This window comes from Macaca thibetana, chromosome 14 (assembly GCF_024542745.1).
Source record: "Macaca thibetana thibetana isolate TM-01 chromosome 14, ASM2454274v1, whole genome shotgun sequence".
Taxonomy (NCBI): Eukaryota; Metazoa; Chordata; class Mammalia; order Primates; family Cercopithecidae; genus Macaca; species Macaca thibetana.
Window position 1 is genome coordinate 215,427 of NC_065591.1, and position 20,797 is coordinate 236,223.

The window sequence follows — 20,797 nt, forward strand, 5'->3', positions numbered from 1 at the left end:
AGAGGGAGAGAGAGGTGGGGGGAGAGACAGAGAGGGAGAGAGAGGTGGGGGAGAGACAGAGAGGGAGAGAGAGGTGGGGGGAGAGACAGAGAGGGAGAGAGAGGTGGGGGGAGAGACAGAGGGAGAGAGAGGTGGGGGGAGAGACAGAGAAGGAGAGAGAGAAAGAGGGAGAGAGAGATGGGGTGAGACAGAGGGAGAGAGAGAAAGAGGGAGAGAGAGATGGGGTGAGACAGAGAAGGAGAGAGAGGTGGGGGAGAGACAGAGGGAGATAGGGATGGGGGAGACACAGAGAAGGAGAGCGAGATGGAGGAGAGACAGAGACAGACAGGGAGAGAGAGGTGGAGGAGAGACAGACAGAGAGAGAGATGGGAGACAGACAGAGCAGAAGAGAGAGATGAAGGAGAGAGAGAGACAGAGAGAGATGGGGAGAGACAGAGATAGGGAGATAGATGGAGGAGAGAGGGAGAGAGAGACATGGAGACAGAATTTGCAGGGACAGAGTGCATGAGCTCTGGGCTTCCCCTGTTATCAGGGCACCAACCCTGTCCTGTGAGCCCAGCCTCGAGACTTCATCTGACCCTAATCACCTCCCAAGGGCCCCCTCCAAATGCCGTCACATAGGCTTAGGGCTTCCACATACGGATTTGTTCAGTCCACAGCGAGAAGCCTGGGTTCCTCACAACAGAGCTGTGGCGCCTCTGCCAATTTCCATTCCAAGTCAGTCCACAGAGCCAGGCCCTGAGGAAGGACCTGATGACTCTGCCAAGGGATTTTTTTTTTTTTTTTTTTTTTTGAGACAGAGTCTCACTGTGTCGCCCAGGCTGGGGTGCAGTGGTGTGATCTCGGCTCACTGCAAGCTCCTCCTCCCGGGTTCACGCCATTCTCCTGCCTCAGCCTCCCAAGTAGCTGGCACTACAGGTGCCCGCCACCTCGCCCGGCTAATTGTTTATATTTTTAGTAGAGACAGGGTTTCACCGTATTAGCCAGGATGGTCTCGATCTCCTGACCTTGTGATCCACCTGCCTCGGCCTCCCAGAGTGCTGGGATTACAGGCGTGAGTCACTGCGCCTGGCCAACACTGCCAAGGATTTTACTGTAAATTTCCTTCCTGGACTTCCCATAGGCCCCTAAGAACCACGTGCCAGGTGGCTATGAAGGGAAGGAGAGAAACACAGTCTTTTCAGGGACCTGGCTATGCATGGACGTCGATTCCACAGTGGTCTGCTCGGCATAGCAGGGGCTTGTGGCCATCTGGTGATCCCTGAGTTCTAGCTGAGATCTCTCTCTGGTGAGGGCAGTGACCTGCTCTCTGGTTTCGGAATGCATCATTGGCACAGACATCCTCAGAATCCTACATTGGTCCCTGACCCATGGGATGAGGCATCTCATGTTGGAAAAGGCCAGAAGGAGGCCATAGAGCTGCCTCTTCCCAGGAAAATAGTTCATCGAAGTCAGTCCTGCCTCCTGGAGGAACAGCAGAGAATAGTGCCACCGTCGAGGACCTGAAGATGCAGGGCTGGAGGTTCCACCACAGCCCAGTTTGCCTCCCTTATTTGGCCTGTGCAGAAGGCAGATGGATCTTGAAGAAGGACAGGGAATCGCTGTAAAAATAATCAGATGGTGGTTAGTGTAACTACCGCTGCTGACATGCTTTCGTTGAGCAGCAAATCCACACGTCCCTCGCGGCCTCACGGGCAGCGTATTCATCAGGGCAGGGCTTTGTCTCCACGCCTGCGGGTGAAGACCATCGGGAGACTCTGCCTTCAACAGGCAAGGCCAACAGTTCACCTTCACTTCCCTCCCTCCAGGGACGCCAGCGCCCAGCTCAGAGTCGTCCTCTGGTGACGGGAACCCACATCGTGCTCGCTGCCCTCGCTTGCAGGGAATCACACACCGCCTCTTCCGTGGGAGGCCATCATGTGGACTGGACTCGCTGAGCAGAAAGTAGCTGCTGCCCTCTACACCTCCCTCGAGCATCTGCGAGCCAAACGCCTGGGGCCCACACTCCGGCACGTCTAGGGACCCAGTGGCCCATCCCTTCCCAAGCACAAGGCAAGTGGCTACCTCAGTCCCTTCCACCACAAAGAAAGAGGCACGATGCCTAGTGCTGTAGGTCTTGTGTTATTTGGGAAGCAACTTTTGCCTTATTTGGAAGTGCTGCTCCAACCCCTTAACCCAAGACAAGAGGTGGCCTGCTAGGGGCCACGCACCATGTGGGCTGCTCGGCCACTTGGACCTCATGGTAGGGGCCACACACCACGTGGGCTGCTCGGCCACTTGGACCCCATGGTAGGGGCCACGCGCCACGTGGGCTGCTCGGCCACTTGGACCCCATGGTAGGGGCCACGCGCCACGTGGGCTGCTCGGCCACTTGGACCTCATGGTAGGGGCCACGTGCCACGTGGGCTGCTCGGCCACTTGGACCCCATGGTAGGGGCCACGCGCCACGTGGGCTGCTCTGCCACTTGGACCTCATGGTCGAGCAGACCCAGTGGTGCTTGAACTGTGTGGAGCTTCTGGCTGGACCTCTAGTTGGCCCCTGCGCTGACCTTCAGCAGGGCGTTGCCACCATCTGGAGAGAGGTATCCCAGGGTCCACCATCTGGACAGAGCTGTTGCAGCCCATGGCATCTGGAGATAGGTGTCCTGGCACCCACCATTTGAAGAGAAGTGTCCTGGTTCCCACCATCTGGAGATAGCTAAGCCAGACCCACCATCTGGAGAGAGGTATCCCGGCCCCCACCATCTGGGGAGAGCTGTCTGGCTCCCACCATGCTCCAGATACTGAGCAGGGTCAAGGGCCACATTCTTTTTTTTTGGATAAGGTCTTGCTTTGTCGCTCAGTCTGGAGTGCAGTGGCATAATCACGGGTCTGCAGCCTCGACCTCCCAGGCCTCAGCAATCCTTCCACCCCAGCCTCTCAAGTAGCTGAGACTACAGGTTTGACCACACCTGGCAAATGTTTGTATGTTTTGCAGAGATAGGGTCTCCCTGTGTTGCCAAGGCTGGTCTCAAACGCCTGTGCTCCAGCGATCCTCCCACCTCCACCTCCCAAAGTGTTGAGATTACAGGCATAAGCCGCCATGCCCAGCCCCAAGGGCCACATTCTAACGCCTGGGCTGCCGTCGTGCCCTGGGTGTGGTCGGACCCACCAGCCTCAGGGCTGGGTGTGCAAAGCAGATGCCACTGACAGAAGTGGTCTATGCCTGATCAGCTCAAACAGGTCCTGGGGGGCCCGAGGTCCTGAACAGGCGTGAACAGGCAGCTCCCCTCACTCCGCCTCATCTCTCTGAAATACACCACTGGGTCGTGAGGAGTTCCCTGGGACCGGATGACTAACAAAGCACAAATGCAGCCCTGGTCACAGATGGCTCTGCATAATAAGCTGGCACCACCCCGAAGTGGGCACCCCAGCAGGGCAGCGCCACCTGGGTGTGGGAGGCCAGGCCTGCACGACAGACGCAGAGGCAGGATGAAGGAGGAGGCAGAGCTCCGTGGACCCCCCGCCATGGCCGACCGTCTAGCTGACCGCCAGGCACTTGGAGGGGTACGACTACAAAGTCAGAGATGAAAAGGTCTGGGTGACGGTGTGTAGACAGACCTCCTGGGGTGGGCAGAGTGTGAAGAATTTGTGTGCAAAGACCTGCCTCAGCAGAGGAGGACCCTAACAGTCAGATGGACAAAATGACCCATTCGTGCGCATAAGCCAGCCTCTTTCCCCTGCTCCCCTTGTCCCGAGTCAGGGCCAAGTGGCTGTGGCAGTGGGAAGCGGGTTACCCTGCGTGCCCCGCAGCCAACAGCAGAGACCAACACTGGCCCCTTCCTCCACCATGGAGGACGCTTGGCCCAGCAGGAAGGGCTCCCACCCCGGCTGTGGAATGCTCAGTGCCCTCAATGCCTCTGCCCAAACCACCACCCCGCACATTCGAGGCACCTCACCCACCCACGGGGTGCTCCACACGGTGGCGCTGCCATTGTCCTGGGGACAGCAATGGGCCGGTGCTCCTGGAACCCACGGATCTCGCCGTGTTCCTCACAGAATGGCCTTTGGGAGGCTCAGTTTTGGCACCAGCTGAGTGGCAATGCTGTGGATTCGGGGTCCTCCGGATGCAGCGGACCTACTGAATCAGCACCTGATCTCTGGCTTTTCCCAAAGCTGGGGCTCACTGGTCCAGGTGTGGAGGAGTGGAAACCACAATGTTTTCCCATTGTCGTTAATCTCCAGTGAGCCACACATGAAAGTTTTGCCCCCTGCAGTGTCGCCCGCTGTTGGTCTAGAGGCCTCAGATTCCCAGGGACCAACTCATTCCAGTTGGCTTAAGACTTTGCCAGGTTTAAAACGGAAAGTCCCATGTCCTAGGAATCCCCCTGGTCCCGGGAAAGCTCTGGAGTGCTTCCACCAGGGGACACGTTACGCAGGAAGCTGAGACTGTCCACCTGGACGCGGGTTCCTCACACCAGGGGGTTGACAAAGAAGAGGGTCCCTGTGCTGGCCGGGCTGACTGACCCCAACAAGGGGAACCTGGAACCCGATTACAGAATGGGGCTAAGGAGGAGAAATTTGGGGGGCAGGAGATCATCTGTAATATCGCGTAGCTCTCCTAAGCCTTGTATAAAACGCCACTAGAAAACCAGAACCACCCCATAAGGCAAAAGTGCTAACGGCATAGGCCTTTTGGGAAGGAACGTTTGGGTCACCCCACCAGGCAATGAACCATGGCCAGCAGTGGTGCTTGCAGAGGGCAAAGGGCCCACACAGGAGTGACAGAAGAGCGTGGCCATAAAGACGGCACCAGCCACGACCACGTGACTGTAGAAGCGCGTACCTCTTATCCTCACACAAGTCATATTTGTACTAACATTATCCAATCATTCTTCCTGCTTTTCTCCTCTTCCGTTGCCCTGCTATCTGCATAAAATGTGTTAACAATAGTTAACTTCACATTTCATATCAGTATTTGTGTCATCCAACCCCCGAACATGCTCTTTGGAGTGTCAAGTGTTAAATGCTCTTAGAGAAACTGAGTGGAAGAACAAGGACCATCTTCTGAAATGTGGATAAAATGACACGAACCTTTTGTTCAGTCCCTTCTGGTTGGAATATTTGCATCATATTACGTAGAAGCATGAATTTGTTTTTTGCTTTATTCGGAAGTTAAATGTGGTTTTTAAGAGACGTGTGCGTGTGTGCTGAGCTGTCAAGAGGAGGGTCCTGCCAGGTTGTCCTCTTATTCCAAGCTGGAGATCCATTTCCCAGAACCTTTGCCTCTGTGGTTGGGTCACACAGAAGTGAGGCAGTGGCCATTATTCTTTGGAAGGAGCCGAGATGGATGTGGTAGCATATGGAGCATCTGCGTCCGGCAGATCCCAGCCTGCCCCTCAATTGCACAATTGAGCCGGTCCCTCAATTGGATCCACAGAGGACACCATCTGGCTGTGGACCCATCAAGTGTCCCAAACGCGTCTCTCCCAACATTGCCAACACTTGCCTTCTAAGAACCCTGTTTATGGATCAGGCCAGCCGTTGCCTCCCCAGAGAGAGACTGTGGAGCTGAAGCCAGCCTCCCTCCATCCCCCATCTCATCTCCTTCACGTCACTCACCATCAGCAAAGTTACTATGTGTTCACTGGTTTGTCCCTGCCTAGTAACATGTAAACTCCACGAAAGGGGGCCCCTTTCTGTCTTGCTCACTGCTGTGTCCCATAAGTCCCAGCTCGTCAGGACACTAGAATATTAGGTAACGTCCACTGGCTGGATGAATGTGCCTAGGATGGGGTGCCATGCAGTGAAAAGACGGAAAGCATTAGATGCACAGCAAGACAGACACATATAAAAATTATGGAGGCCTTGGAGAAACAGAATGATACATAAAAGAGCACTATTGGCCGGGCACAGTGGCTCACACCTAGAATCCCAGCACTTTGGGAGGCTAAGGCGGGAGGATCACTTGAACCCAGGAGTTCGATGCCAGCCTGGGCCACATGGTGAGACCCTGAGTCTATTTAAAAAATACAAAAAATTAGCCCGGCATGGTGACTCCTGACTGTAGTCCCAGCTTCTCAAGAAGCTGAAGTGGAAGGATCGCTTGAGCCCAGGAGGTCAAGGCTGCTGTGAGCTGAGATTGCACCACTGCACTCTAGCCTCAGAGACACAGTGAGACCCTGTCTCAAAAAGGGGTGGGGCACTATATTTTAATGAATATGCAGATAACAGAAATATGGAAAGTGGACTGCAGGAGGTAGGAGATGAGCTGATGGGGTGGGGGAAGGTTTGAGAGATTGGGTGTTGTTTAAGGGCTGCTATGAACAGCAGGATGCAACCAGCTTGCTTCTTACTTGGAAGTCACGGGAGGAGGGAGGGAAAGGAGGGATGAAGGCAACTTCTGGTCAATCTTCCATTGTGAGGTGGGGTCCACGTCCCCACAACCCACAAACTTGGGTGGCCATGGCGGCATATGGCAAACCTGGCAGGTGATTCCAAGAGGCTTCACTCTGTGTGCTGGACCGGCAGGCTGCCCCGGGAGCTGGGCGTGCAGGTGCCCTGGCCAACCACCCAAGGTGAGCCCAGCCATTCATGCCGAGGGTGCACCAGCTCAGGGCAGAAGCTTCTGGATGGCTCCAGCCTGTCCCGAAGAGCCGGCCCCACCACTCACGTCTTCCCGCGGGAGGCCAACACCTAGAGAAGCAGAGAGGAGCTGTTCCCGAGTGCCCTGAGTTCCTGGCCCACAGAGGACACCATCCGGCTGTGGACCCATCAAGTGTCCCAAACAGGTCTGCTCCTCTGCCAAACACAGGAACGCTGCTGTTGGACAGCACTGAGGTTGGGTGGTTTGTCACACACCCAGAGACCGCTGAACAGAGGGAGAAGAGTAGGGTCAAGCTGGCAGCAAGACAAGGGAAGTACTTGGGGGACAAAGGGATTGGCGGGGGTTGGTGCAGACCAGGCGAGAAAGGGCACAAAGGGGTACAAGGTCCCGGTGAGACGCATGGCACGGTCACCCGCCTCAGGCCGCGCTAGATGGGGCGAGGGCCACCAGCTGGGGCCGCTCCTGCCGCCCAGACAGGCGAGATCCCGCAGCGACTGCCACCCCTGGGCTGAAGTCGGTGCTTGCCCACCCTCCTCCCGCCTCTCTCGCCCGCCCCCATCCCCACCCTCATTCCCCGCCTCCCAGCTCCCCGGGTCCCTCCCTTCCCTCCTCGTCGTCTGGCTCCAGTCCTTCGGGTCACTGTTCTCAGGAGGCTGCCCCGGCTCCTAGTCGGGCTATGCCCATCCCCCGCCGACCCCCACGGTCCCCGAGCCGCGCTCCGTGGCCCAGGTGGACGTGCGCCCCGCCCCCGCCCGCCCCGCATCCCTGCCCACCCCGCATCCCTGCCCGCCCCGCACCCCGCGCCCCCTGCCCCGCATCCCTGCCCACCCCGCATCCCTGCCCACCTCGCATCCCTGCCCGCCCCACACCCGCGCCCCGCACCCCGCCCCGCACCCCGCGCCCCGCCTCCCCGCGCCCCTACCCCGCCCCGCTCGCCGCCATTGGCTCCCCGCGGCCTGGCTCGGCCCGATTGGTTCCGCGCGCGGCCGGGGCCTGATCCGCGGTGGCAGCTCCGCGGCGTGGATGCTGCTCGGTCCCGCCGCCGCCCCAGGAGCGCGGAGCCGGGAGCGGCCGGGCGGGGGGCACCGCGAGGAGCCGCCCCCGCCGCCCAACCCCGGCCCGCGGCCGAGGGCGGCCTGGGGGGTCGCGGCCGCACCCGGTGGCCGCACGCGGCGGACAAAGGACCATGCGGGGCCGCGGGCGCTGAGCGCGGCGGGGCGGGCCGGGGATGCGGCGCGGGGCGGGCGGGGGCCGGGGGCTGCAGCGGCGCCGCTGAGCGCGGCCTGGGGCGGGCGCGGCGGCCGCGATGCCGCGGCTCCCGGTGAAGAAGATCCGCAAACAGATGAAGCTGCTGCTGCTGCTGCTACTGCTGAGCTGCGCCGCGTGGCTCACCTACGTGCACCTGGGCCTGGTGCGCCAGGGCCGAGCGCTGCGCCAGCGCCTGGGCTACGGGCGAGGTACGGCGCGAGGGGCGCGGGCGGCGGGGGCCCCGGGGCGCGGGCCGAGCCTCCCACCGCACGGGGGTCTCTGCTGGGCCCGACCCGCCCGGAGACCCCGCCCGCTGTTCCCCGCCCTGCGATTTGTGAGGAGGGGGCGCGGTTCGGCTCGGCCCAGACGCTGGATGACGTCGGCAGTGACGCGCGCGACCCTCTTTGGGAGGGACCCTGGCCTGGATCTGGTAGTGAGCGGCTGACGGTGGCCTCCCGGGGAATTCTCTGCCCCAGACCCTGCTGAGCCTTCCGAGAGGCCTTCTCAGGCCTCGCCTCCATCCCCTGCCCGCTTAGCAGGGCCTCAGTTTCCCCGTGTGCTGGGGACCCGGGCCCGGGCTTGGCGAAGTGGCCGGTGCAACTGGGACGCTTCCCGGCGGGGGCGCCCTCGGTGAACTGTGCCAGTGTTGTGGGGGTCCGTGCGTGGGGATGGGGCCCAGCTTGCAAAGCCTGGCGTAAACTCTCCCGACCCCAACCCACAAACAAAGCAGATCGGGTCACGGTGAGCCAGCCGGGGTAGGGCCCCCTGGAGATGGTGATCTTTGACACACACCTTTTGTGCAAAGAGCATTCCAGACAGGAAGGCGCAGATGAAAGCCTGGGGGGTGGGGGGAGAAGAAGGGACAAAATGCCCCCTCCTGAGGAGGAGGGAGGTTAGTGCCATGCCCAGACCAGGAGAGACCCCAGTTGGCTGCCTCTGAGCCTTCTCCAGGGAGCCGGGTGTCCTGAGGGGGCAGAACAATGATACTGGCGGGGGACACCTGGGCCACTCCACCTGCCAAAGCTCCTCTGTCTTCTCTTCGTGCGCTGGGAGGCCGGGACCCACACAGGCCAACGGTCTGGGGCTTGTCCCAACCCACATACCTCGCAGCTGCCACCCCCTCAAGAGACCCCAGATACTGCTGAATCCCTAAAAGAAGCTCCACCCCAGCTCTTAGCAGACAGGGCAGGATCCACAGCTGCCCCAATGACACAGAACAGAACCAGCCCCCTCCGCAGGAGCCTCTGTAGTTTTCGGAGCAGCGGAGGGATCTAAGCCCAACCTGGAGGGGGCGGATGCATACGAATCCCCCTTCCAAGGACCCCTTGAGGCTAAGCGAGCTCCGCCCCAGGGCACCTGTACTACTTGCTACCTTTGAGGCCAGGGCCAGGACAAGAGGAACTCAACAGCTGCCCAGGGACATGGGGAGTGAGCAGACTGTTCTGTCGGGGGAGCTGGGGCCAAAGTCGGGGGAGCCCCCAGGGGACCCTTCCCAGGTCTGCCTGTGGACATCTCTACTGCCTCCCCACAAGCCTGGGCAGGCCAGCTCTGCGCCCCAGCCCTCTCCACTTCCTGGACCTCCCTAAGATGAGGACCTAGACATCCTCACTGCGGCCCCAGGGGGTTCCACGCCCTGGGACCTGAGCATCTGAAGGGATGCTTCACTTCACCCCAGTTCTGCCCCTCCTGGTCCTCCTACCCAGGGACACTCAATCCAGGGCCACCCTCTGCTCCAGGGCCACGCCTGGGCTTCCACATCCATGCCTGTCCCTCAGTCCAGACTTTGAGAGCTCAAATCCTTCAGGAGAGGCAGTGCCGGCTTTCCTGACTACAGTCCCTGGCACTAACCCTGAGTTCTCAGTTCTGGTAAGGGAGGCAGACATGGAACACACCAGCACACAGAGAAAGTGCTGAGGGCACAGGGCAGTCCTGGGGTCTTCCTGGAGGCAGAGCCACTTAACAAGAATGGCCAGATGGGGGTGCATGTGGGTGCCTACACACACCAGCTGGCGCACCCAGCTTTCCTCCCTCACACCTGCTGGAGGTTGGGAACAGCCTGCTGGAAGGCTCAGCCCGGGCTGCCCCACCAGAGGTGGGGTGTGGAAGAAGTTGCCTCGCTGTGGGGTGGGGCATCTGGTGGTAGAGGACGCAGATGAGAAGGAGAGGTTTGGCTTTAGTGAGAGACACCACAGCCTCCTTGCCCTGCTCTGGCCATGTGGGTCCCCAGCCTGGCTGACCCCAGCAGCGGGCAGAATGGCCTTGGAGAGAGCCTGGGCCCGAGACAGGCCTCACGTGCCACCTGCAGATGGTGAGAAGCTGACCAGTGTGACCGACGGCCGGGGTGTCCATGCTGCGCCATCCACACAGAGGGCTGAGGACTCCAGTGAGAGCCGTGAAGAGGAGCAGGCGGTGAGCAAGGCCTTGGGGAGAACGCGTGTGCACGAGACGAGACCCCAAAGCCCCGAAGCCACTTGAGCATTGGTGTCTTGAGAACCTGTCCCTTCTGGAGGACACAGCAGGGGGGCATGAGACACAGGACTTGTGGGTGGGGAGCACGGCATGGCTTGTCAGTGTGAGCTGCAGCACCAGGCATCCTGTCTGGAGCTCTGTGTCTGGGGGCTGCAGCAGGTGCATGAATGCACCAGCCGGTCAGTATGTGGGGTGGCCGGGCATCTGCTTGGGCGAGAGTGACCAGGGGGTCTGAGTGTACGTGCCAGGGCCATGGGTCAGGGTTTGCGCGGCTGTGGGCTCGCAGGCATTTAGGCCTGTGTGGCTCCATGTTGGAATGGGTCTTTGTGAAGATCTGTCTTGCTGTTTGTGACCCCCTCCCTGCCCTTCCAGCCCTGACCCCGCTGCCTTTTCTCTCCTGCAGCCCGAAGGTCAGGATCTAGATATGCTGTTTCCTGCAGGGGCTGGGAAGCTGCCACTGAACTTCACCCATCAGACACCCCCATGGCGGGAGGAGGTGAGCTGGCTCAGCCTGTAAGGGGCTGGGAGGCAGGGCGGGGCTGGGGGGGCGGCGGGCCGTGCAGAAGGTAAGGCCCCCCGATCCCCAGTACAAGGGGCAGGTGAACCTGCACGTGTTTGAGGACTGGTGTGGGGGCGCCGTGGGCCACCTGAGGAGGAACCTGCACTTCCCGCTGTTCCCTCATGTGAGTGCCGGGGTTGGGGGGTGCAGGGCGGGCAGGGCACGCAGGGGGCTCCGACAGCAACAGTCACTGCCCCCTCAGACTCGCACCACCGTGAAGAAGTTGGCCGTGTCCCCCAAGTGGAAGAACTATGGACTCCGTATTTTTGGTTTCATCCACCCAGCGAGGGATGGTACGGGGGTGAGGGTGCCCTGGGGGAGGGGTGTCGTGAGGCTGCACCCGCCCTGAGCCTAGTCTTGTGGACTAGGAGACGTCCAGTTTTCTGTGGCCTCAGACGACAACTCGGAGTTCTGGCTGAGTCCGGATGAAAGCCCTGCTGCTGCTCAGCTTGTGGCCTTTGTGGGCAAGGTACCCCCACCCCACCCCTGGTGTCTTCCCAGGCCTCCTGCAGCTCAGTCACCTGTCCCCACCAGCCTCTTGGGAATGAGGACCTGATGGGTTTGGTGTCCCCAGGGAGACAGTGAACCCCCCCGCCGCCCCTCCCCTATCACCCCCCAGACTGGTTCCGAGTGGACAGCGCCTGGAGAATTCACCAAGTTCAGCTCCCAGGTGTCCAAGCCCAGGCGGTGAGTGACTGTGGGGTGCATGTGCATGCACTTGTGTATTCGTGGGAGGGGGCTACGTGGTGTTTCCTTACCCGGTGCACGATTGCACACACTCTGCACAAGCACCCGCCCAGCCCAGCTGCCATCCTCCTGAGGGCCAGCCCTGAGGGGTGTGGGCACCACCTGCCCCCTTCCCTGGCTCCACTATGCATGGCGGGGCCCAACCCTTGCTCCTCGTGTCCCCAGGCTCATGGCCTCCCGGAGGTACTACTTTGAGTTGCTGCACAAGCAGGACGACCGCGGCTCGGACCACGTGGAAGTGGGCGTGAGTGCCCCCCGCCCCCGGGAGTTTCTGGAGACTCCACTTCCGCTGCCTCCCTTCAGGACAACTGCAGTGGAGTCCCCGTCCCAAAGCTGACAAAGCAGTTGGTCAGGGCCATGGGCCTGAGGTCAGGAGGGTCTGCTCTGCCCTCTTGGGGGGCTCGGTGAGGCCTCACTAGGAGTCACCTTTGAGTAGAGTCTTGAGAGAATGGAGACATTCAGTAGGGAGATGTGGGGGGCAGATAATTTGGGGTGGGGCGTATGGTGGGTGAATTCTAGACCACGAGAGCAGCGAAGGAACAGACTCAGCAGAGGAAGCGGGTCTTTGGGACTGGGAAGGCTCTGGTGGCCAGATCAGGCGGAGCCTGAGCACCACTCTGCACAGATAGGGCTTTGTCCTGAGAATGAGGCCATGGGATTTGCATTCCAGGAAAAAACCCCTGGCCAGAGTGGAGAGAGCCTGGGGGAAGGGTTTTTACTGTGGCCTTTGGTCCTCGAACCCAGGGAGGTGGCTGTGGGGATGGATGGGGGAAGCGGAAAGGGGTTACACAGCAAGGCAGAGGGCCTGGAGCCTGGTGGGTGTTGCGGGCTGCTCCGTGGTGCCTGTGTCTGGTGTGTGGAGGGCGCGTTTCACCCCAGCTCAGCTGGGCAGAGGGCCCAGGCTGGAGACAGGGGTTTGAGGTGGTCTGTGGAGGCCCCAGGATGAGGTGGGAACAGAAGGACCCTGGAGCCCCAGCTTGGCGGTGGGGGCAGAGTGGAGAGGGAATCCAGCCCGGCCCTTAGGGGGCCAGCAGTGACTTCACTGGGAATGGGCAGGGTTGGAAGTCATAACCTGAGGCGGGCAGGGGGGCGGACCTCAGGGAGGGAGGGAGGAGGGGAGGGGGTCTCAGGGAGGGAGGGAGGGAGGGATGAAAGGAGGGGGCCTCAGGTAGGAAAGGTGAGGAAGGGAGTATGGGGAGGTCTGGCCCTGCTCCCAGGGCCCCTCAGCTTTCTGGGCTTCCTTCCCCAGCTTCCCTGCTGCCCCTTGTTGGAACCCCCGGACCCCTCTATCATCTCCCCTCCTGCATCCTTTAAGGGATTGGTCCTACTAGTCCCCCGGCCCTGAGCCGGGGTAGACCCTTTCTTCCCTGGACCCAGCCACGGCCCTGCCCCTGACGCCCACCCTCTCTGCCCCGCAGTGGCGAGCTTTCCTGCCCGGCCTGAAGTTCGAGGTCATCAGCTCTGCTCACATCTCCCTGTACACAGGTGCGCGGGCGCCGCTGGGGATGTGGGGCTCCTTGGGACGGGCTCTGGGTGGGAGCGGGAGGAATGGAGGAGTCTGAGCACACCCTGGAACCCCTCTTCCCCCAGATGAGTCAGCCCTGAAGATGGACCACGTGGCCCACGTCCCCCAGTCTCCAGCCAGCCACGTGGGGGGGCGTCTGCCGCAGGAGGACACCAGCGCAGACATGCTGCGGCCAGATCCCAGGGACACCTTTTTCCTCAGTGAGAGGGGGCCCGCGCGGGGGCGAGGGCGGGGGTGCCTGCCCCAGCCGCCCCGTGACCGCACCTCCTGCAGCTCCGCGCATGGAATCTTCGAGCCTGGAGAACGTGCTGGAGCCCTGTGCCTACGCCCCCACCTACGTGGTCAAGGACTTCCCCATCGCCAGATACCAGGGACTGCAATTTGTAAGTGCGGGTGGAGACCTGGTCTCCCATCCGGGACTCCGCGGAGCCTTCTCCAGCCCCTTGGGAGGCCGCCCCGGGAGGTCCCCGCCCTGAGCTCTGAGCCCGCCTACTCCCCGCCCCCCAGGTGTACCTGTCCTTCGTTTATCCCAACGACTACACCCGCCTCACCCACATGGAGACGGACAACAAGTGCTTCTACCGCGAGTCTCCGCTGTACCTGGAGAGGTGGGCTCGCAGCCCGGCTGGAAAATGCGGGGCGGGGCGGGCAGGGCGGGACTCGGCTCTGATGCTTCCGCTCCGCCCCAGGTTTGGGTTTTATAAGTACATGAAGATGGACAAGGAGGAGGGGGACGAGGATGAAGAAGAGGAGGTGCAGCGCCGAGCCTTCCTCTTCCTCAACCCGGACGGTGAGTGTCCGCAGCGCCCCCAGCCCTTACCCACCTGCGCAGGGAGCTTCTGACCCGCGTTTCCCGCAGACTTCCTGGACGACGAGGACGAGGGGGAGCTGCTCGACAGCCTGGAGCCCACGGAGGCGGCCCCGTCCAGGAGCGGCCCCCCGTCCTCCGCCCCAGCGGTCCACGCGGAGCCCGGAGCCACCCCTGCTCCGCCAACCCCTCCCCGCCCCCGGGACGAGGGGACCCCCAGGCACTCCCGGGCCCTGAGCTGGGCCTCCCGGGCCGCCCGCCCCTTGCCGCTCTTCTTGGGCCGAGCTCCGCCCCCGCGCCCTGCAGCGGAGCAGCAGCCCCCGAAGGTGTACGTGACCAGGGTGCGGCCAGGACAGCGGGCATCCCCCCGGGCCCCAGCGCCGCGCGCGCCCTGGCCGCCCTTTCCCGGCGTCTTCCTGCACCCCAGGCCTCTGCCCAGAGTGCAGCTGCGGGCGCCCCCACGCCCACCCCGGCCCCACGGCCGCAGGACCGGCGGCCCCCAGGCCACACAGCCGAGGCCCCCAGCCAGGGCGCAGGCCACCCAAGGGGGCCAGGAGGGCCAGGCGCGCACGCTGGGACCTGCGGTGCCCACAGTGGACTCAAACTTGTCTTCCGAAGCGCGGCCCGTGACCTCCTTCCTCAGCTTGTCCCAGGTGTCCGGGCCACAGCTGCCCGGGGAGGGCGAAGAGGAGGAGGAAGGGGAGGACGATGGGGCCCCGGGCGACGAGGCTGCGTCGGAGGACAGCGAGGAGGCCGCGGGCCCGGCGCTCGGACGCTGGCGTGAGGACGCCATCGACTGGCAGCGCACGTTCAGCGTGGGCGCCGTGGACTTCGAGCTGCTGCGCTCGGACTGGAACGACCTGCGGTGCAACGTTTCGGGGAACCTTCAGCTACCGGAGGCGGAGGCTGTGGACGTGGCGGCTCAGTACATGGAGCGGCTCAACGCGCGCCACGGCGGGTATGGGGCCGGCTCAACGCGCGCCAGGGCGGTTGTGGGGCCGGGGACAGCCGGGGAGAGGAGGTCCTGGCCTTGGTGGGCCCCTCAGACCTTCCCCAGGGCTCAATGGTGTACCGGCCTGGGCTGAGGCACCGCCCCCCACCCCAGCGAAGCCCCAGCTTCTCCCCTTCCTTCCCTCTGTCTTGACTGCCCAGGGCACTTGTCCAGCCTCAGGGACCTCCCTGGAGCCCCACCCAGGGCTGGCGCCTCATCCTTGCACCTGCGAACCCCACTTCTGTCATCCTGGACCTGGGCCCAGGGATGAGTCCAGGCTACATAGGTCAGCGTCAGTCCCAACCAGTTGCTGGGCAGACAGCCCCATTCAGGGGCCAGGCTGAGACACTTAGGGCAAAGCTCAGGACCCCTGGACTCCTCCTCCTCTCCCCTCGCAGTGCCCCTGGGTGTTCCCAGGCGCTCAGGGCCTGACTACAGAGGAGGGTGCAGGGCTTCTGCCCATTGGCCCCTCTGGTCTCCCCCAGGCCCCAGGAATCTAGTGCTGTCTGCCCTCCCTGCAGGCTGGCGGGCGCGAGTGGGGAGTCTAATTTGGCCTCTGGGAGGCCTGTGGAGTCCTAAGAAGAGGCAGCATCTGTTGTGCCCAGCCTTGAAAGCGAGTTAGGAGCTGCGCAGTGATGACAGGCAGAGGCAGGGTCAGAGGATGGAGGCAGAGCTGGGACTGTTTCTCCTGTGCGTGATGGAAGGTTGTGAGCAGGGCAGGAATTCCACCGGTTTGGGTACAGACAGGTGTGCCGCTGCCTGGAGGGGAAGGGATGGTGGTGGTGGTGACTGACAGCCTGGAGCCCTGGGGGGTGGGTGCTGGATTCAAGGTGGCTCAGAGGGCACGCCTGCCCCTGGCTCTAAGCTTCCTGAGAGCAGCTCGTCATGCCATGGAGGCCTCATGGGATGGTCATTGTTGTGGTCCCACCTTTGCCCACTTGGGTGTGGCTCAAGGAGCAACAGTGTAGAAAGACCAAGAGCATTTGGGGCAGGAGGTCCCTGGCACTCAGGGCTTTGGGGTGGGGAAGGACAGGAATTGGAGGGAGGCCTCGGAGCCCTCGGCACCCAGGTGGGCGTCCCCTGGTGAAGGGCACAGACTGCCAAGGGAGGATGTGAGGCCGACTGAAGAGAAAGCGTCGTCTAGGGCAGGATCCTATTTTCTCCAGATGAGGAGAGCAAAGTGGAGGGAAACTGAGGTTCTCGGCTGGGCAGAATGAGGAGGAAGGGGCCGGGAACAGGCTCCCAGCATTGAAGCCTCCTCCACTCGGGGATCAGGACAGGCCCAGAGCTGCTGCCTGGGGAAAGGGGTTCTGTGAAGGCACGGGGGGGGGGGGGGCTTCTCAGAAGAGGTGACCCAGGGCCTGAGAGAGGAGTGGCTGGGAGGGCTGGGGCAAATATCCCAGGCAGGGGACTCCTCAGGACAAAGGAGAGGAGGCAGTGGCTGCGCCTGAGGAGGAGTCTGCTACCCCAGTAGGAGGGGAAGTTTGAAGGCCACAAATTCGAAACTGCTTAAGGTCCTAGAATGCCATAGAAGCCGTTTGAACCTTGTCCCATGGGCGGTGGCCAACTCCTGAAGGTTTCTGAGCAAGGGGGTAACAGGACAGTTGGACATGTCATAAATGTCACCTGGGACGTGCGTGGTGGCCGGGAGGCCCGCGAGGGGGTGATGATGGGCCTGGGCTCGCTGGTGTGCCCCCAGTCCTGCCCCGACCCTGGAGGGGTGGCTGGAAGGTGGACCTGCCCGCTGGGCCTGCCTGGAGGGGCAGAAGCTGTGCCACGGAGTCCGCAGCCTCCCGCAACTCCAAGTCAGCTGAGTTTCTGTGGCCAGGGCGGCCCAGGGTTGCGGGTGGGGTGCAGGCTGGAAGCCTTCCTACCGGCTGACCACCCAGCCTTGCAGGCGCTTCGCGCTTCTACGCATCGTGAACGTGGAGAAGCGCCGGGACTCGGCGCGAGGGAGTCGCTTCCTGCTGGAGCTGGAGCTGCAGGAGCGTGGGGGAGGCCGCCTGCGACTCTCCGAGTACGTCTTCCTGCGGCTGCCAGGAGCCCACGTGGGGGATGCAGACAGAGGAAGTCCCGAGCCCGCTCCCGCGGCCTCTGTGCGCCCCGATGGCCGCCCCGAGCTCTGCCGGCCACTGCGCCTGGCCTGGCGCCAGGACGTGATGGTTCACTTCATCGTGCCAGGTGCGCAGGGCGGGCTCTGGGTCTCCGGGAGACCGCGTGGGAGGAATGTGGACCCTAATGAGTAGGAAAGGGTGTGGGTGTCCGGGATGAGGTTCTTCGGAGCTGGGAGGCCCCAGCATACAGTCAGGGTCGGCTCAGCGCCCCGCCCCCCATTTCTCCTCTAGTGAAAAACCAGGCGCGGTGGGTGGCGCAGTTCCTGGCGGACATGGCTGCGCTGCACGCGCGCACCGGGGACTCGCGCTTCAGCGTCGTCCTGGTGGATTTCGAGAGCGAGGATATGGACGTGGAGCGGGCCCTGCGCACTGCGCGCCTGCCCCGGTAACGGCCCCTACTTCCACCTGGGCGGACCCAGCGCACCTTTCCTCCCCGGGAGGTGGGTTTCCCTGACCCCACCCCCAGAGATCGTGCCTGTGACTCCTCCTCCCCAGGTACCAGTACCTGAGACGAACCGGGAACTTCGAGCGCTCCGCCGGGCTGCAGGCGGGAGTGGACGCGGTGGAGGTCCGAGGGCCAGATGGGGGTCGGGGAGCAAAACGGGGCGTATCCGGGGAGGAGCGGAGGGCGGAGCTCAGACCTCCCGCACCCCCCAGGACGCCAGCAGCATCGTGTTCCTCTGCGACCTGCACATCCACTTCCCACCCAACATCCTGGACGGCATCCGCAAGCACTGCGTGGAGGGCAGGCTGGCCTTCGCGCCAGTGGTCATGCGTCTGAGCTGCGGGAGCTCGCCCCGGGACCCCCACGGTGAGGCCCCAAGCGCCCCACCCTGTGATGGCAAGGTTCCCACCAACCGCCACGGTAACGTCCAGGAACCCGGGGCCTCTCAGTCCCCAGGGGAGACCTGGGAGTCCATCAGTGCTCCCCGTAGAGCCCAGAGCCCCAGTCCCCCGGCACCAGCACACCCAGGGCCATGCGGGGGTCCCCGGGGACCTCCTGCAGTATCCTGCGTTTATGCATCGCGCTCCAGGGTCATTACCGGGCACCGCCGGAAGCCCCCATGGTGATGGGACCCTGCCCCTGAGGCCCTCCCGAGGTCTCCTGGCGGCCCTTTGCGGGGAGGCCTTGCAGGACCTGGTCTGAAGGGCAGCACTCCTCACCCTCCCGCCCCAGGTTACTGGGAGGTGAACGGCTTTGGCCTTTTTGGGATCTACAAGTCGGACTTTGACCGGGTCGGAGGCATGAATACGGAAGAGTTCCGAGACCAGTGGGGGGGTGAAGACTGGGAGCTCCTGGACAGGTGACCGCCTCCCACTCCCCTCACCCCTGCGTCCTCCTTGGAATGAGGAAAATGGCGCCCACATGCTGAGAGAACTCTACCCTTCCCCATCTTCCCAGTATCCTGTAGGCTCAGAGAGACCCCCTCCACCCACATCGCTCCTGAGACCCTGTCCCACCCCCAGGGTCCTGCAAGCTCAGGGACATCCCTGAACCAGCTCTGCCCCGGATCCTGTAGGCCTTGGGTGGCCCTGAGTCCCCAACCTCCCACTAGGGCCCTGGAGGCTGGAGGCAGCCCTGACACCCCCAGTCCCTGGACCAGGGTCCTGATCACCTCTCTCTGCCCCCGGCCCCGGGGTCCCGACCTCCTCTCTGTCTGCCCCGGAGTCCCGACCGTCTCTCTGCCCCTGGCCCCGGGGTCCCGACCTCCTCTCTCTCTGCCCCCGGCCCCTGGGTCCCGACCTCCTCTCTCTGCCCCCAGGGTCCTGCAGGCAGGGCTGGAGGTGGAGCGACTCCGGCTGCGGAACTTCTACCACCACTACCACTCCAAGAGGGGCATGTGGAGCGTCCGCAGCAGGAAGGGCTCTCACACGGGGGCGTCCTGAGGACGGGCAGCCCCTCCTAGCCCCGGTGGGAGTCCGGAGGCAGCTGCTGGGGGCTGGGCTTTGAGCTTGGTCCCGAGGGACCCAGCAGGGCTGGTCAGAGGGGCACAGCCACCACCTGTGCCTGTTCCTCTCTGGCCCACTGGGCCCTGGCGTCGTGCCCCTCCCCGGAGAGGCAGCCTTCACAGCGGGTCAGGGCCTGGCCTTGGTCCCCACTCTGCGATGATTTCTGTGAAATTTTGCTGTAGCGACGACATTGTTTTCAGGATTTCCAAGAGTTCCGTCTGTTCTGTTTTTTATTCAGAATGAAATGAAATATTTTTTTTAGTTCTGACTTGTCCTCTGTGCCTGTTCTCTTGAGAGGTGGAGTCCTCACCGCTGGGGGACCCTGAGCACGACCTCCTGACTCCCAGCGGCAGCCCTTCCAGACTCCGGCTTCTCCCACCCCCAAGACCACTTTCCCCTTCCTGCCTGTGAGGTTCGGTGCCCGGCCCTGTGGGGAGGCGGCCTCCGACCTCTTCCTCCCGCCCTGTGTCTGTGGGGTCTGTGCCCGCTGATAACAGACATAGACAGCACAGGGCCCCCCCACACTGGGGCGAGGAATGAGCAGTCACCGCCACAGTGCCTCCATTCTGCAAACAGAATCGGGTGTCAGTCCCACCCCAGCCTCCTCTAGGGTGATGGAGCTGTCTGCACCCAGGTGGGGCATGTCTTGTGCTGGGGCTGGAGGTGATTAGGCAAAACTTGGGGTTGCCAGAAACAGAAACCCAACTCGAGCCAGTGAAGCCATAATCAGGGGGCCTGTATGACTTTGGTACCTTCAAGGTCAGGGTCAGCAGGGCACCAGAGAAGGACTGACTCAGAGGCTGGTCGAAGCCCACTCCTGCCTTGTCTCCTCTCTGCCCGTGGGTCCAGCTCGGTCCTGGCCTGGGCTGGGTCACAGGAGGGAGGCTATACTCTGCCAGGCACCGAGTGGCCGTGTAAGTTCCTTATGGCTGCTGTAGCGAATTGGCACAAGTGTAGTGGCTTACAAAAATTATTATCTTACAGTTCTGGAGATAAAAAGTCCTAAAATTAAGGCTGGCACAGTGACTTACGCCCGTAATCCCAGCACTTTGGGAGGCTGAAGCGGCCGGATCCCCAGACACAGTGGTGTGTACCTGTAGTCCCAGGTACTTGGAAGGTTGAGGCAGGAGGATCACCTGAGCCCGGGAGGTCTGGGCTGCAATGAGCTGTGATTGCACCACTGCACTCCAGCGTGGGTAACAGGGCAAGGCCCTGTCTCGGGAAAAAAAAAAAAAAAAAAAAAAAAAAAAAAGGCCACAATTAAGGTGTCAGCAGGGCTGGTTCCCTCTGGAGACTTAGGTGTGAGTCTGTGTCCATGCCTTCTCCAGCTTCTCCAGGCCACCTGGATTTCAGCAGCTTGGCCTCTTCCTCTCTCGCACTTCCTCTCTCTCCCTCTCTCTCACCTCCTCCTGTGACTCTGACCCTGCTGCCTTCTCTTGTAAGGCTCCCTGTAATTACACTGGGCCCTCCCAGCAAACCCACAGTAACCATCATGTCCCTCACTGGGTCACATCTGCAAAGCCCTTTGCCGTGAAGGTAACAGTCACAGGTTCTGGGACTAGAACAGGCACATCTTGAGCGGGCACTCTTCTTTCTACCTCCTCGTTCACACTGGGTGGAATGGCTCATACGCCCAGCAGCCAGAATTGTCCTCTGAAGATGTGTCCTGAGGTCACCGCTCACCACGCACACAGGGCAGCTGGGAGGTGGAGCCGAAGGAGGAACCATGTGGACCAGCCATTGACCAGAGCAGCATCCAGTCACCTGGTGTGGGTTTCACAGGTCCCGCTGGTCCATAGG

The 20,797-nt window shown here is 62.2% G+C and overlaps 2 protein-coding genes across 5 annotated transcripts in view; one reads left to right on the forward strand and one right to left on the reverse strand.

Annotated features, from left to right (window-relative positions):
• LOC126936564 (interferon-induced transmembrane protein 1) overlaps positions 1-20,797 on the reverse strand; it is a 135,262-nt gene that overhangs the window by 63,702 nt on the left and 50,763 nt on the right. Inside the window, exon 1 of one of the 4 annotated variants that reach the window (XM_050759305.1) lies at positions 11,449-11,452. The exons of the other annotated variants lie outside the window; for them this stretch is intronic. The gene's annotated coding sequence lies outside the window, so the exon portion shown is untranslated. Of the gene's footprint in view, positions 1-11,448; positions 11,453-20,797 lie in introns of those variants that run through there. 4 annotated transcript variants of the gene reach the window in all.
• On the forward strand, positions 7,807-19,265 carry B4GALNT4 (beta-1,4-N-acetyl-galactosaminyltransferase 4). Its single transcript, XM_050759309.1, has 20 exons — positions 7,807-8,043; positions 10,140-10,243; positions 10,707-10,799; positions 10,891-10,986; positions 11,065-11,155; positions 11,231-11,331; positions 11,482-11,549; positions 11,775-11,853; positions 13,028-13,094; positions 13,200-13,334; positions 13,408-13,517; positions 13,642-13,742; positions 13,824-13,924; positions 13,994-14,900; positions 16,831-17,114; positions 17,279-17,432; positions 17,543-17,615; positions 17,705-17,858; positions 18,225-18,351; positions 18,811-19,265. Exons 1-20 carry the CDS (start codon positions 7,893-7,895, stop codon positions 18,932-18,934), a joined length of 3,120 nt encoding a protein of 1,039 aa, XP_050615266.1. The 5' UTR covers positions 7,807-7,892; the 3' UTR covers positions 18,935-19,265.

What these genes read in the sequence shown, in the direction of transcription:
- B4GALNT4 (XM_050759309.1), top strand. Translation starts at nt 7,893, where the DNA reads ATGCCGCGGCTCCCGGTGAAGAAGATCCGCAAACAGATGAAGCTGCTG. An exon ending in CAGGTGTCCAAGCCCAGGCG is followed by an intron (nt 11,550 to 11,774) that starts GTGAGTGACTGT and finishes TCGTGTCCCCAG; the next exon opens with GCTCATGGCCTCCCGGAGGT. An exon ending in CGGGAGTGGACGCGGTGGAG is followed by an intron (nt 17,616 to 17,704) that starts GTCCGAGGGCCA and finishes CGCACCCCCCAG; the next exon opens with GACGCCAGCAGCATCGTGTT.